Genomic DNA, 14975 nt, shown 5'->3' with positions numbered 1-14975 from the left:
GGGATGGGACCCGGCGGCGTTTCCGAGGAGAGGCGGTGCGAGTTCTCTATCGGTTGAGGAGTGATGTCGGCGGCCGGCCCGACACAACCACGCCCTTTTAAAGCCATGTAATGTCTGTGAACCTAGTACTGCAGTGTCTTTAGGCTTCTTGCAATCGACCTCATCTTTCTTTTAGGTTGGTGTTACCCTGCGATGTGAGTGACGGGTTTATGTAAGACCATTGGCTAACGGGCCGGCGGCGGCGATACTGTTTGTGGGGAAGGGAGCTACGGAGGTCCGGAGACGGAGGGCGGAGGATGTTTGGGGGCCGAAACTCTCGCTGTGAAGCAAGGAATTGAGAGAGTGAGGTTGACCTCCGTTAGCGGAAGGATTTGGCATGGCATGGCACCATATAGGTAGGTAGGTTGAAGTGCCCGCATGGCACCTGAGGTCAGGGAAGAACGCAATGCAACACAAGAGATACAGAATCGGGCGGGCGCATCATTCTCAGTCGGCGACGCAGCAGTCCCGGGGTAGCAGAAGCGCGATGCCGGCGGGCCAATCGCCGCGGTCAATCTCTCACTTTTTTCTACATGTCACTGCAGTTCGTCACGATGGCCGGCCGGCGGGGGGAGGGGGGATCCATTCATGCAGCGGGACGGGGATGGTGGTTGGCCCGGCCTTGTGCGCTTACTTGGTCAGATGCAAGCTTTGAGTTTTCGACGATATCGTCACCGGGCGGCGATTCTTCTCTATCTCTTTGTCCTGCAAGCGAGGCAACCCAAACTGAAGGTCCGGCACCTAGCAGGCGTTAGCTTGGGGCCTCCTTATCGCATATCGAAGTGCAGTGTATCTCCGTTGTGGCATCGGCTTTCGCATATCTCGTTCGCATATCTCGCTCGCATCTCTGCATCGGGCATCGCGTTGTGGTGCTCGTCGCCTACGGCCAATCCGCCGCGTGCGCGGCCCTCCCCTCCGGGCCTCTGCGGGCTTGGCTTGCGCGCGAGGGTGATATGCGTGCATGCAGCATGTACTGAGCGAAGTGAAGATGGATCGTTGCCACTCGGATTGCCAGATAAGGGAGATGGGGCCCGGGGATGGCTGGAGACTGGATGCCGGATGCTGGATGCTGGATGCTAGAGGGCGGGGGTGTAGAACGGCCGAGGATAGGACGGACGATGACTTAGCTATAACTAACTGGTAACCCAGCGGGCGTTGGTTCATCTTATTTACTTTCTGAATACGTGAATTCGTCAAGAGGTGAGCCAGAGAGCCATTGAGTGCGTCTCTGCCAGAAAACTCGCCCAATCGAGTCTTATTCCTTTTTGTGGTTGTCCACCCTCTCGACTGGCTTTGGGTGGCGCATCACGATCCCGCCATCCAAAAGTCCCCGCCAACCCTTCCAGGTTCCCTTGCCTCCCTTCCCCTCACTCCTCGTCCCGTGGCCCCTACCGGCCGGGCGGGATTCCGTTCCCAAGCTTCATCGCTCCGTCGAACCCTTTTCCGCCAGAATCATCAATTGATTCAACTCGCCTGTCAGCCATGTCGCTGAACCGCGTCGCCAGTCTCGAGACGCTCGCCGTGCCGCCGGGCCATTCCCATGATGTCCGCGATAGGCGCGTCAGCGATGCGAGCCTCCGCGTGCGCCGCCTGAGCTTCAACCCCGTGCCGCAGGATTGGGAGTCGGTGTCGCTGCGGCCCGATGATCCTTATGTCGACACCGTCGGCGCCTTTGAGGTGCCTCAGTGGAAGCGACTGCGTAAGTGGTTGATCGACGTCTAGTCATGATGGGAGTTGATGTCCGGCACTCCAGTCATGATGGCGCCCGTGCTCGTCACGATGGAGACCCATTACTCCAACCAGCAGCCTCCTCTCGCTAACCAGCTTTGTCTGTCTAGTCCAGATTGCCGCTGCCGTCGTCAACTGCCTCTTCGCTGCCGGCATCGTCTTCGGCTATGCCGCCCTCAAGCCCGTCCTCAAGCAGGAGGGCGCCTACGCCGACTCGTGCCCGGAGCACCCCGGCGACGGCGAGGGCAGCGATAGCTTCGCCCTGATGCCCCGCGACACCTGCGTCGAGATCCGCCTCAACCTCATGTTCACCGTGGCCGCCGTCGGCACAAACGTCGCCGCCCTGCCTGTCGGTGCGATCCTAGATCACTACGGCCCTCGCGCCTGTGGTGTCATCGGCAGCGCGTTCCTCACCATCGGTGCCCTCCTCATGGCCTACGAGGCGGCGCTGCCGTTTGATGGCCTTCTCCCGGGTTATCTGTTCCTTGCCCTTGGGGGACCTTTTACCTACATCTCGTCCTTCCAGCTCTCCAATGCCTTCCCGCGCCGGTCCGGCCTTATCCTGGCTCTCCTGACGGGCGCCTTCGACGCCTCCAGCGCCCTCTTCCTCGTGTACCGCATCCTGTTTAACGCCACCGACGGCGCCTTCAACCTGCGACGATTCTTCCTTGTCTATCTCGCTGTCCCCGCGGTCATCCTCGTCGTCCAGTTAACCATCATGCCCACCCAGTCCTACAAGACGGTTGGCGAGCTGGTCGATCAGGCAGACGAGGCCGACGCCGCCTACGAGGCCCTCGGCGGGACCCCCGAGGACCAGATCGACGAACACACGGCCTTGTTGCAGGAAGAACGGTTCGAGGAGCGCCAGCGCCGCCAGTCTGTCATGGCTGACATCGAGACGTTGCTGGGATCTGCTAAGGGTGGAGATCAGGTCGAGGCCCAGGAACGCAAGATCGCTGCCTCGGGCGTCTGGGGCGTCATGCACGACAACACGGTGCTGCAGCAGATCACGTCGCCGTGGTTCATCCTCGTGTGCCTCTTCACCATCGTCCAGATGACGCGCATCAACTTCTTCGTCGCCACCATCCGCCCGCAGTACGAGGCCATCTTTGGCGACCACGAGCTCGCTGTCCAGATCAATACTTTCTTCGACGTCGCCCTGCCAGTCGGGGGTCTCGTGTCCATCCCCTTCATCGGCACTGCCCTCGACCACTTTGGCACCGTTGTCGTGCTTGCTGCCCTCGTCTCTACGGGTACGCTGATCGGCGTGCTAGGCGTGCTGCCCTACACCTGGGCCGCCTACGGCAACATCATCCTTTTCGTGCTATACCGGCCTTTCTACTACACGGCCGTGTCCGACTACAGTGCAAAGGTATTTGGCTTCCGCACCTTTGGCACTGTCTACGGCCTCATCATCTGCCTGTCGGGGCTCTTCAATTTCTCCCAGTCGGGCCTCGACGTCCTGTTCCACCAGACCTTCCACGGCAACCCTGTGCCTGTTGACATTATGTTGCTGCTGCTAGGCTTGATCATTGGCGTTGCCCTTGTCTCTTTCGTTGCCGTGCAGGTCCGGAGGATAAACCAAAAGAACCGAGGGGGAGTGTCGTACAACTGATAAATGGGTGTACACCTGAAGTGAAGGTTGGGTCATGTTCATTTTTGGAAACAAGGTTGGAAATCACAGAGTGGCCATCTCGTCGGCGTTGCTTGAGAAGATGATAATATTTACAAGAATATACCTGTGATTTATCTTACATCATATACATAAATCATGAATTTCGTGAACGCGACCTCAGCTCTGGACACTTCCAGTACACGGTTCGCTTACTCGTACTCAGCCTCAGGAGTACGGTAGGATTTACCATTGCAGTACTCGCCCCAGCCGTCAAGCTGAGCAGATGCCCACTTGAGGACTTTGCTGAAGTTTTTATCGCCGGGCTCGGCGTTGCAGTAGAAACTCTTGTCAGAGGCGCTCAGGGTGCCGTCGGACAAGCTAACTGAGGGGGGATACTCGATCTGGAGCACGGGTTTATCGGCGTCGATGTAAGCCTGAAAGTCGGAGCAGAATGAGTAAGTCTCGTCGCTCTCGTCGCTGCTGCCACGGCACTGCTCAAGGACGGCAAAGTCAAGGGTCGAGACCAGGTCTGCTGCGATTTCTGGGGCGTTCTTCTGGCCGACCAGGAGAGACTTGCCCTCCTGCGTCGTCAATGAGTGGGCATACTCGGCCATGTTCTTGAGGTACGCGGCGTAGTCGGAAGCCTTGAGGCTGAAGCCTGTGGGATCGTCGCCGTCTTGTACCCAAGCATCGACGTTGTCAGGGTCGACAGCGTCACAACCGACAACGACGGCTGAGTCTAGTCGTGCCTTCATGACATCAAGCACGCGTTCGTCTCGGATATCGACATAAAACTCGTCAACGCCGTAGGGGTAGTCCAGAGCTTTTCCGACGATGTCATCGGGGAATTGGGCCTTGTCCTCGTCCCAGGATTGGACAGCACCAGCGTTGAAGTAACAAATCACGAACTTCCCTGCTTTCTACGCGAGATGTCAGCACTATGATGCCATTTTGTTGTATTTTTGATGTACCGACTTACCTTCATCATGGGAATCATGTCGGGGAACTCGTGAGCGTGTCCAAGGTCAATGTCCCAGACCTTGGCCGCGACTGGGACGAAGTCGTCGACGCTGTCGTGCTTGATGGGGTGGTCGATGCAGATATCCCACTTGACGCCGGGCTTGAAGTCGGATTCGATGCCGCCGCTGGCACTCGTAGCCGAGGCGCTTGCCTCAGTCGACGTCGCCTTAGTCGTAGTCGAAGTTGTCTTAATTACAGACGACGTTACCTCGGCCTCAGTCGTTGTTGTTACCGTGCCAATGTCACTGCCATAACTGGGCGTGATCTTGGAAGTGATGATGGTGACGATCGCCTTGGAGGTTTCCGTCAAAGGAGTGGTGGTCGGCAAGAAGGTGGCAGACGCAGGAGCAGAATTTGAAGCAACGGATGTATACCAACCATGACCGTGGTCATGGTGATGGCGGTGACGACGGGCACTGGCAGGAGTACCAAGAGCGAGCGCCGCCAGGGCGAACTGAGTCACGGAAACCATTGTTGTCGGTTCGACTGGGGTGTGAATGAAAGTTGAAGGAGTCACCAGTTGTTCCTGGAACAAGTACTTTAAAAAGAATGGACGTGGCAAACGGCCGTGCAAGGAGTGTAACGAATGGATATGGAGTCGTAAAGGAACGTGATTGTAAAGAAAAGAATGGATGATGCCCGGGCCAGCCAAGGATAGATACAGAGAATGAGACAGGTGGAAAAGGGAGGTTCACCCCATGATTATATAGCGTGGCCAAGTTAGTACTAACTGTTGGATGAGGAGTATCTGAAATTGCTAAAAATCCTATCAGCCCCTGGCTACACAAAAGCTTGACGGCGAAGCATATCCTGCGGGGACTCTACATTGGCTAGACCCTGGAAGAATCCTCGATGTCGTCCTCTTATGCGACCCAACACCAACACTGCAACCAACCAACGTCGGGCGCAACCTGGAACCAACGCCGATCCAAACAAGTGGGTTTGCCTTGGTCAGATGGGGCAAAGACGGAGCACCAGGGGTGTTTCTGAGAGGAATAACCTGGAAACAGCGCATGTTGTTGCGACATCATGGTGGTGATTTGCGCAGGGGGTCGGAGATGGGATGATGGGGAAGCACGTTTTTTCACATTGTGAGGGTGCAACCTGGCTGCGAAACGGAGACTCTCTTCAGCATGGCGTTGCGCCGGAGGATCCGCAGTTGGATGTCGGCGCCGAGTCCCACTGCTCCGTTGGCTCGCTTGGGTCTAGGCGGTGGGAATGGGCTGAGGGCGGATGAAAGTCAAGCGGCACTGAAACGGTTGCGTCGGAACTCCTGATACTCCTGGTGCTCCTGTTTCCCTGTTCCCCTATTTATTTGATGCGCGCGAGGGATGCTTTGATTGACCAGGACCAACGGTCTCCTCTGGCCCCGTATGTTGGAGTGGTTAATCGCTTGGCTTCGTTGCAGCACCCGCTGGGTATGGGATTCAGCGAGCCTCGCCAGCCTTGACCGCGCGTCACTTGGCGCTTCGGGGACCAACGGCAAGTACCCTGCGCATGTTGCTCGCGTGGGCGGCTCGCCATCCTGATACACTCAAAGTTCCATGGCCGTGCCCACTGCGGCCTCACGCGCCCTGCGCACCTCATCATGTCTTTCATCATTCTCCTCCTTCAACCGTGCTTCCACGTCGTCTCGGATCGCCCCGAGATCGGGCGGGATGTTTTGGAATTGAACGCTCGGGGCCGCTGCCACGAACCGGAGCTGTTCCGTGATGTGTTGCACAACGTCCTGCAAGCGTTTTTGGGGATTGCGATTCTGTCGCGGCTCGCCCAGGATCTGCTCCAGGGTGGGGAAGAGTGTTTCCTGTCGAAACTGATCCCGCCAGGGAGCGTGCTGTGGTAGGATCGGGTCGATTTTGTCCTGACAGTCGATGGCGATGCTAGTCTCGTAGGTCCAGGCCCGGGCTACATTCCTTGGAGTGTATCCACCGCCGCCGAACAAAATCATGGGAATGCGCATTTTCTTGCAAAACTCGACGCATGCACCGTGTCCCTGCACTTGTAGGTTAAAGCGACCCAGACGATCACCGGCCAACGAGTCAGCACCGCACTGCAGCGCGATGGCACCTGGCCGGAACTTTTCCACAATCTTGCCAATGACGGTGTTGAAGAGGTTATCGTATTGCTCATCCGTAATACCATCGTTCAGCGGAACGTTGAAGGCGTGGTGCGAGCCCGGATTGTGCTCGCTCTTAGGACCGTTGTCGTCGAGGGCACCTGTGCCGGGGAAGAAGTTGTTGGGGTCGTACTTGTGAAACGAGACCGTCATGACTCTATCGGTGGAGAAAAAAGCCTCCTCGACGCCATCTCCGTGGTGGACATCAATATCAATGTACAAGACCCGCGGATAGTAGCGCAGCAGCTGGAGGATGGCGAGGACGATGTCGTTGATGTAGCAAAAGCCAGAGGCCTCGGCCCTCTTGGCATGGTGCAGGCCGCCTCCCCAGGAGATGGCGATGTCGGATTGTTGGTTGCAGATCTTCCGCGCAGCATCGAGTGACCCACCAGCAGAAAGAGAGCAGTAGTCGTAGAGGCCATCGAAAAGAGGGCAATCTGAGCCACCTAGGTTGAACTTGAGGTCCAGGTTTTGGTTCTCGAGATCTCGTGGCACCGGCTCGGGAAGCACAGTGCCGAGGAAATCGATGTAATCTGTTGAATGAAAAGATGCCAGCTCCTCGTATGTGGCGGCTCTTGATATGTAGTTGTCCATGGCAAAGGACATGCCGTAAGAGTAGATCAGGCTCTTAGAAAGAGTGAGGCGCCATGGCTTCATGGGATGAGTGACGCCAAAGTGGTGCTTTTCAATATCGGGGTTGCAATGAAAGGATACGTTGTACCCCTTGGGCCGTGTAATGCCCGACTCCTCTGCGAGACGCTTGCACTTGTTGTAAAACTTGGCGTTGTCCATTTCACTCGCGAGGCCAAGCGGCGTGTTGTACTCCTCGATGATGGACTCATCGCGGTCGACATCTATGTTGTGAGGAAGATAGTTGGGTTTGGGCACCCGATATCTGTACGAGTCTATATTCATGGCTGTGAGCGAGCAGAGGCACCTGGACCCAGCTCACGATATGGGAACGAGATGAGGATGAGATGAGATTGGCGATGGTGAGTAAGCAACTTCGGCTGCCCGGAATGAGGATAGAGAGGTTGAAGGGAGTTTGCGACGCCGGTCTAGATGGTCAGCCTCAAACGCGGGTTCGAAAGAAGCGTCGTTCAGTTGGTCGTGTTGTAAAAGCTGCGTTGGCGAGGTTGAGGTGGGAGGAGGATGTCTTCGGCAAGTTCAAGTCCTGGTCTTTGAGAATCGAAAATGGCCCAAGATGCATGTGGTTGGTTAGCGGCAACGGAACGGTGTGGAAGCTGGGGGAGGTAGTGCTGGTGTACACATGGGCCCAATCCACACCAAAGTGACACCATTTTAGCTTTTTAATAGACTTCAGAGATACATGGCTTAGCAAGGTGAGCAGGTACCCGTTGAGAGCCTCCATGCAAAACCCCCACTTGTGCTGTCCGAGGTCCTGAGTTGGGACTAGCGGTTTCCTGATTGAGGCTTGCGTCTGAAATCATGGCTGGGGAACTGTGGCTTGCCCCCAGGGCTGGTGCCTGATGAAGAGACACCCTCTCGGCTGGACTTTTCTCCTGCCTTCCTCAAACCCTCCATCGCTTCTCATCGTCACACGCCCTCCACTACTATCCTTGCAATCGCAACGCAACCTCTTCCCGCCGCTGACATCTCAAGCACCGCAACAGCGCCAAGATCCCCCTCACCTGCCCCCAAGTCTCCGCAAGCAGCAGGCCTTTTTTTGTGTCGTCCGAGGTGAGCCGAGTCATTCACTTCGAGTTGCTCTCTGCGCCGTCACTAAAACGAGCCTATCACCGGGTTGCGCGTTGCTCGTGACAACCACTCCCCTCCCCTGCCCTGCTCTGGGCCCTCTGGGACCACTTCTTTCTCTTCCTCCCCGCCCTAGCCTTGCTTGACCAACCACCAGACGTCTTGTCTACCATCTGGCCTGTCTGGTTCTCTTGTCTCGTTCTCATATTGCTATCTGCGTCTGTGTCTGCGTGCCGCGTCCGTTTGTCCGTCCTATGGGGCTTGAGAACTACGACGTCATCGCTCTCCAAGCTCATGTCGCTGTCGTTCGACCAACCCATCGTTAACAGTCATGCCTAGAGACGACTTGTCCATCGACTTCGTCAAGAGGATGCCTCAGACCGAGCCCCTCGACCCAGGCCTGATCCTGGACGACTGGATCAATCGCGTCCAGAACCTTCCCGAGGAGATCCGATTCATCCAGGAGGAGATTTCCGACAAGGATCGCCAGTATGCCGAATGTATTCGCATGGTCGAGGATCGCGACGGCAAGATCCAGAAATGGATCAAAACCAATGGCAGCCACGAACCAAACCCTAAAGAGGATTTGCTACGCGCGCAGGTTCGCGAGAATTATGCGAAAGCCGACCAACTATCCCAGGACAAGATGACCCTGATGCAGAAGCTGCAAGTCATAATGGACAAGCACCTCCGCAGCCTCGATATCCAGGTTAAGCTCCTCTACGACCGGGCTGAGCCTGGCTTCACCGATCCTGACGAAGTGCCCTCGTTGCTCAGAGCTAGCGCCGCCAACCAAACCGTTCCCAACATCCGCTCCCTCAACTTGACGAGCACAATCACCACGGCCGGCCCAGCTGCTGTGCCCCTAACGACAGTCCCAACATCGTCCAACCCCGCCATGGCTCGACTCCCTAGCCACCCGAACGTTCGACACGCCCAAGGCCAACCGCATCCCTCATCCGCCCCTGCTACTCCGGCAGCCAGCATGATCCTCAACAGACAACGCGAAAGCTCTGCAGGGCCCATAACGAAACGGGGACCTCGCGCCAACCCAGCCCTAGGCAGCATTCCCGTCACATCCAGCGGTCTAGCAAGACATGCGTCATTGGGACCAGGCACTCCTAAGGGAAGTGCTCCCAATGGACCGGGCTCTCTTACCAGAGCTGGGAGTGCTGGTCCAAGATCGAGTTCAGTCAAGTCGACAGGAATGGCCGTCGGCCGTCGAGGCACCCCGACTGCTGGTTCACGGAAGAAGCCAATCAACAAGTCTTCGCTGTCGCGAGTCAAGAAGGCATCCAATAGAAACTCGCCCGCGCCGACCGCCGATAGCGAGCTCTCTGACCCAGAAAGCGGCAGTGGAGATGACGAAGATGGCGGCGACGGACGATCCAGGGGGACGCCCGCTGCGGATGGCAAAGACGGGGACGGGGATGACGTGCTAGGCGACGCTGATGATGACGACGACGATGGAGGCGACGATAAAAAGTACTGCCTTTGTCATAACGTGAGCTACGGCGACATGGTTGCCTGCGACAATGACAATTGTCCCTATGAGTGGTTCCACTGGTCGTGTGTTGGACTTAAGAGCGAACCGAACGGTACATGGTACTGTCCAGTCTGTACCGAGAAGTTTCAAAAGAAAAGCATCAAGTAGCTTTGAGGAGTTGAAGCTTTGAGGACTTGGAATCAGGAGATATGGTGCACAGGGACAATGTGACGCCTTGGCACTGAGAATTGTGTACATAGTATAGATAAGAACACGACGTGAAAATGTCTGGCGTTTGGAAGGCAAAAATATACCCAGCTTCGCTTTTTTATTTGGAATCCTTAACCTGCGGCATGCACTCTACGATGCGTGAAATGGAACGTTTAATTTGAACTTGATATTTTGCGTCTATGTAGGTCTAAGAATACATTGAACAACGCCTCGCCTCACACCCTCTGTCTCCTCTCGGACTTGATTAACGACGGCGCCCTTTCCGCGAGCTTTGTCGATGAAATCATCCAACGACCCACCAACGCCAAAGTACAGCCTCTTGGCGCCGATATATGCCCCCGCCTCGCTGCCCGGAGTGTCTCTTTCTCTCTCGAGGATGGTGAAGATGGTCTCCGTAAAGGCCTGTAGGGCAAATGGGGAGTAGATGGTCTCTGCTCCTAGGAGCAGAGTGCTAGTCGACTGGCCGTCTCCTGCGGGCAATGTGTACAGCAGGTCGACGAACGCCTTGGACCAGGCACCCGAGGCGAAAGACAGGGTGATGTTGGATGCCTGCAGGTACTGCTGGAAAGCGGTGATGGCATCAAGGCCAAGCTCGACCTCGCCATCGATTGAGAAGGCATCCTTCAGGGCGGGCGTTTGCGGGTTGTTGAGGGCCCAGGCCAGGATGAAGTTGGGTAAGGTGACGAGCTGGAGGACTGTGGGATTGTAGTCTGCCAGGATTAAAGACAGGGGGCGCCTCTCTGACGGCAAGGACATGGTCCATTGGAAGAGGGCTACGGATGGCAGCGCAGTACCGCATCCGAGCTGTTGACGATAGTGTTAGATGTTAAATGCCTACGGGCTCGGGGCCTTGCTGGTTTCTCAGCCTACATACCTCAATCACTCGTACTGGCGACTGCAGAAGAGCCGATATGGAATTGTTCGCCGCCAACACCTTGACCAGATCCACGCTGCTTTCCCAGCTCTTAAAGCCGCCCTCGTAGACGCCCGTCTTGACGTCGTGGGCGCCCAGGCCCTCGGCGGCGGCCTGGCCGCTGATCTCCTCCTCCTCGGCCATCAGCTGCACGCGCACATCCCACAGCTCGCGGCGGGGGATCTTGATGGCCGTCCCGTCGTCCAAAGCCACGTCCAGCGTGCTGTAGGCGATCTTGGACGGCAGCTGCGCGAGCATGCCGGCGAGCTCATGGAGCGTGGGCGGGAGCTGCGGTTTGCCCGGGACAGGGAAGGCGCTGGCAGCCGGGGCCTGAGTCGGAGCCGGCTTGGGGCTCGGAGCATGCTGCTCGTCGTCGGAGATGTCCTCGCCGGCGAAGCCAAATGAAAACGACATGATTGCGGCTCGTGTCGGGGTTCTCGTCGTCCCTCTCACTAGTAGACGGACTTTGAGGGTCTTGACAAAAAGTTGCGAGTTTGTGCACTGTGCAGTGGGGCCTGCATCTCGCCCCGTCAACCTTCCAAGCACTGTGTGCAAGTCTTCGGCAGCCATTCGAAACCTCGCTATTCGTCATCAAAACTGACTCGAAAGGCTTCACAACGTCCACGGCGCTCGGCGCTCGCATTCCTTAAGCGTATTTGAAACACAATTGGCTATTACGCACACCGATATTGTCTAATATGCGCCCATCTGCTCTGAGGTTGGCCGTGGCCGCCACGCGCGGCGGTCTCAGACCCAACTCGGTTGCTCTTCTGCCGCCTGTCCACCTGTACCGTCGCCTCCTTCGCGCCCACCGCAAGCATCTCCCTACCGATATGAGGCTTCTCGGCGACGAGTACATCAAGGCCGAGTTTAGGGCTCATAGGAAAGTCGACAACCCGGCCCATCTGGTACGTCAATTCCACCCAAGAATGACCTGATGGCTCGGCTAATGTGACTCAAGATAGGATTTCTGACCGAGTGGCAACTCTACGCCCAGAAGATTGAGGGTGACTCCTGGGTCGGCGAGAAGCTCGACGAGGGGAAACTCCAGAAAATGAGCGGTGAGTGAAGCCTGGGCCAGTACTCTAATCTTGCTTGATACTGACGTAAAAATAGATGAGCAAATAGCCCAATTGTACGAGTTGATGCAGGCAATTCAAAAGAGAAACATGGGCGAGTAGCCCCAATCATAAACACAAGCATGTATCATATGTAAAATAGAGTCAATATACATCTAAGCCTGGCCTCGCTCACCATCTTTGAATCACCTGCCCTCCAAAGCCTCCGCAATCCAAGTCGCTTGGATCGCGCTGACCTTCTTGGCGTAGTTCTTATTGGTATAAACGTGCTCCAAGAACATGATGGCCTCCTTTTTTTGCCCGTGCAGCACACTCGCGGGATGGATAGCGACGACATGCTTGCCGTGAACAGTGACGAAGCTACTATCTGGTGCCAACATAGCCGTCTTCAACGCGAAACCGCGGAGGAAGCACTTGAGAAGTTGCTCGGCTCTCTCTGGGGCAAGAGGGACGAATGGCTGGGGATCAGGTGGAGGAGCCTCGGAGAGCAACTTCTCCTTGAGGCACATGCCTCGGAGTTGCCTGCGGATATTCAAGGCCTGTCTCATGTTGCGCATGTTGATCTTTCGATGCTTGCACCAATCCACCCTGTTGGCGTTTTCGGCTGTATACAGTTGCATGGTGGTCAGGTATGTCATGATATCTCCCTCACGACGATGGAGCTCTTTCCTGGCCGCTTCTATCTCTTCCTGCGCCTCTTCTGACTGCACCTGAAGGAAGATGTCGTCTCCAGACGTGATGCATGAGATAATATCGATGGCCTCAGTCACACAGTCGAACTCAGGTTTTGCGGCAGCCAGAAGGACCGCTCCCAGAGGAGCCGAGATGGGGAGTCGAGCCATCTTCTCCCCAACAGCTGTGATCGACCCATCGTCATTCAACGCACCCAGGAAGTGCAAGTGAACCAAAGCCTTCTCAATTGATTCAGGCTCTGGTGGGTCCATCAGAGGAAACGCAAGAACATCCTGGATCCCACGCGCCTTCATGGTCAAGACCGCCCCAAGGACATCATTGCGAAGAATCTCAGGAAGATCCGCGTCTTGGAGACTCTTAAACGCATCTTCTGTGTAGAGTCGGAAACATTTGCCTGGCCCTTCACGGCCGGCTCGGCCAGTTCGTTGCACAGCTGATGACTTCGAGATCGGTTTGGCGAGGAGCGACTCCATGCCGAGTCGTGCGCGATACTGCTTCAACTTAGCCTTGCCAGAGTCCACAACATATCTCACTCCTGGGACTGTGACTGAAGTCTCGGCAATGTTTGTCGCTAGTACGATCTTTCGCGTGAACGAGGCCTTGACGGGCAAGAAAGCCTGACGTTGGGCCTCCATCGATAGTTGGCCGTACAAAGGAAAGACCTTGATTTTAGGAACGTTGGACGCCAGAGTCTCCGCATACTCCTCAATCAGTTTCTGAGCTGACTCAATTTCCTCTTGCCCAGTCAGAAAAGCGAGGATATCTCCAGGCAGTTGCTCCTGGAGATGAATCTTGAAGATGGTCTTGAGAAGAGCATCCTGTAGATCGGCCACCGGTTTCGGTTCATGAGTGAGCTCCACAGGGTACTGTCGTCCCTTGATTCGAAGGAGTTGTGTGGGGTTTGCGTCCTTGATTTCTGGCTGAACATCCTTGAAGAAGTTCTGAATTCCATCCACATCGGCCGTTGCACTCATGATGACTACCTTAAGTGGAATGCCGCCGCGACCAGCACGATCTCCCCCTAGGATTTGTTTCAAAAAACCGACAAGAAGATCAACATCCAGACTCCGCTCGTGGATTTCATCAACGATGATGGCGCTATAACTCCGGAGATTGGGATCCCGTAGTAGCTCCTGCAGCAGCATCCCTTCCGTCAAGAATTTGATCTTGGTCCCTTTCGGAACCAGATGATCGAACCGGACGGAGTAACCGACAAGGCCGTCGGGCCGTCCCTTTCCCAGAGGAGTACCGGCTTCTTGAGACACTCGATGGGCCAATGTCGTAGCAGCCACTCGTCTTGGCTGCGTGATGGCGATCATACCGCCCACGGAGACCTCTTCGTCGGATCCGGGAACTTTGACCTTTTGTCGTCTGCACCAGGATTCCTGGTAAAGAAACTGAGGAACCTGGGTACTTTTACCCGAGCCGGTTTCACCCACCAAGACAAGTACATCGCTGTCGGACTTGCGCATGGCATTTTGGATGTGGTCGCGATACCGCCAGATGGGAAGCTCCTTTCGCGTTTTGAGCAGGCCACGGTCCTCCCGACTTCGGGTCTTGTCAGAGTCGCGGGGCCGAAACGGCTTCTTTGAGCCAGAATTAGCCACGTCCTTTTTCGCCGTGGCGATCGTTGGCTCAGCTGCCTGAGGAGTTGGAGCTGGTGTGGCTGGCTCTGAAGCTTCAGCCTTCTTTGCTGGTTTTGGAGCAGGTGCTGTGAGATATCCCTCAAGGGAAATGGCCTTGCCTCCAATGGTAAGTGCATTTGGGTCCGGGCGAGTCTTTCGCCTCTTGGCCGGGTGCGCTGAATTGTTTTCGGACGCCATCTTGGATGCGACTGGGTGTTGGTTGATTCACACTAGCACCTACTTTCTATGCTGGGAAAATTTATTGGCATGTTTGATGAACAGGGATTGTGTACAGTGCGTATGTTATACGCACGGTGAATCACACACCCTTCATGGACCCGACCTCCGAGTTGAAATATCGTCTTCGACATTTGGCACTCACGCTTCGGGACTTTCTAAAACAACATCAAAGTATTCACCGAGTACTCCATGTTTAGATATAGGATAAGGCTATATACACATATGCAGGTTGGTCGAGTGACGCGACAAGGTAATTGTACTAGCACTCCAGCAACAACCATCCCATCATTGCACCTCAGAAGAACTACAGAATCCATCCCTTGGATTCAGCTGGAGCACACTCTATAGGGGACTTGTCGTCTATTCATTTTCAAAGTTTTGCATAAAAGCCGAACCTTGATGGGCAATAACGCCGCTCAACTTAGCCACACCAGAGTGCTAGAGGTCAGGAACAGCAAAATAGATATAACCCTG

General features: G+C 55.8%; 7 protein-coding genes across 7 annotated transcripts; 3 read left to right on the top strand and 4 right to left on the bottom strand.

Annotated features, from left to right (window-relative positions):
* The first annotated feature begins 1185 nt into the window (after positions 1-1185).
* On the top strand, positions 1186-3501 carry BGZ61DRAFT_379565 (major facilitator superfamily domain-containing protein). The gene is made up of 2 exons (XM_046242613.1): positions 1186-1738; positions 1878-3501. Exons 1-2 carry the CDS (start codon positions 1522-1524, stop codon positions 3380-3382), a joined length of 1722 nt encoding a protein of 573 aa, XP_046110183.1. The 5' UTR covers positions 1186-1521; the 3' UTR covers positions 3383-3501.
* Positions 3502-3591: 90 nt separating this feature from the next.
* On the bottom strand, positions 3592-4874 carry BGZ61DRAFT_471840 (glycoside hydrolase superfamily; the record flags this gene model as incomplete). Its single annotated transcript, XM_046248263.1, has 2 exons — positions 3592-4302; positions 4362-4874. 2 exons carry the CDS (start codon positions 4872-4874, stop codon positions 3592-3594), a joined length of 1224 nt encoding a protein of 407 aa, XP_046110182.1.
* Positions 4875-5936: 1062 nt separating this feature from the next.
* BGZ61DRAFT_489403 (uncharacterized protein) lies at positions 5937-7433 on the bottom strand (the record flags this gene model as incomplete). Its single annotated transcript, XM_046250214.1, has 1 exon — positions 5937-7433. The coding sequence occupies one exon, from the start codon at positions 7431-7433 to the stop codon at positions 5937-5939; it is 1497 nt and encodes a 498-aa protein (XP_046110181.1).
* Positions 7434-8473: 1040 nt separating this feature from the next.
* BGZ61DRAFT_78000 (inhibitor of growth proteins N-terminal histone-binding-domain-containing protein) lies at positions 8474-9904 on the top strand. Its single transcript, XM_046257086.1, has one exon. The coding sequence runs from the start codon at positions 8566-8568 to the stop codon at positions 9886-9888; it is 1323 nt and encodes a 440-aa protein (XP_046110180.1). The 5' UTR covers positions 8474-8565; the 3' UTR covers positions 9889-9904.
* A 224-nt stretch (positions 9905-10128) lies between these two features.
* Positions 10129-11278, bottom strand: BGZ61DRAFT_489401 (uncharacterized protein; the record flags this gene model as incomplete). Its single annotated transcript, XM_046250213.1, has 2 exons — positions 10129-10755; positions 10826-11278. 2 exons carry the CDS (start codon positions 11276-11278, stop codon positions 10129-10131), a joined length of 1080 nt encoding a protein of 359 aa, XP_046110179.1.
* Positions 11279-11562: 284 nt separating this feature from the next.
* Positions 11563-12045, top strand: BGZ61DRAFT_526483 (putative ACN9 family domain-containing protein; the record flags this gene model as incomplete). Its single annotated transcript, XM_046252963.1, has 3 exons — positions 11563-11772; positions 11826-11925; positions 11981-12045. 3 exons carry the CDS (start codon positions 11563-11565, stop codon positions 12043-12045), a joined length of 375 nt encoding a protein of 124 aa, XP_046110178.1.
* Positions 12046-12111: 66 nt separating this feature from the next.
* Positions 12112-14495, bottom strand: BGZ61DRAFT_440150 (P-loop containing nucleoside triphosphate hydrolase protein). Its single transcript, XM_046244449.1, has one exon. The coding sequence runs from the start codon at positions 14457-14459 to the stop codon at positions 12129-12131; it is 2331 nt and encodes a 776-aa protein (XP_046110177.1). The 5' UTR covers positions 14460-14495; the 3' UTR covers positions 12112-12128.
* Positions 14496-14975: the final 480 nt, after the last annotated feature.

The sequence above is a fragment of the Ilyonectria robusta genome (assembly GCF_021365365.1).
Source record: "Ilyonectria robusta strain PMI_751 chromosome Unknown BGZ61scaffold_2, whole genome shotgun sequence".
In the NCBI taxonomy this organism is placed as follows: domain Eukaryota; kingdom Fungi; phylum Ascomycota; class Sordariomycetes; order Hypocreales; family Nectriaceae; genus Ilyonectria; species Ilyonectria robusta.
This window is presented reverse-complemented; position numbering and strand designations above follow the sequence as displayed.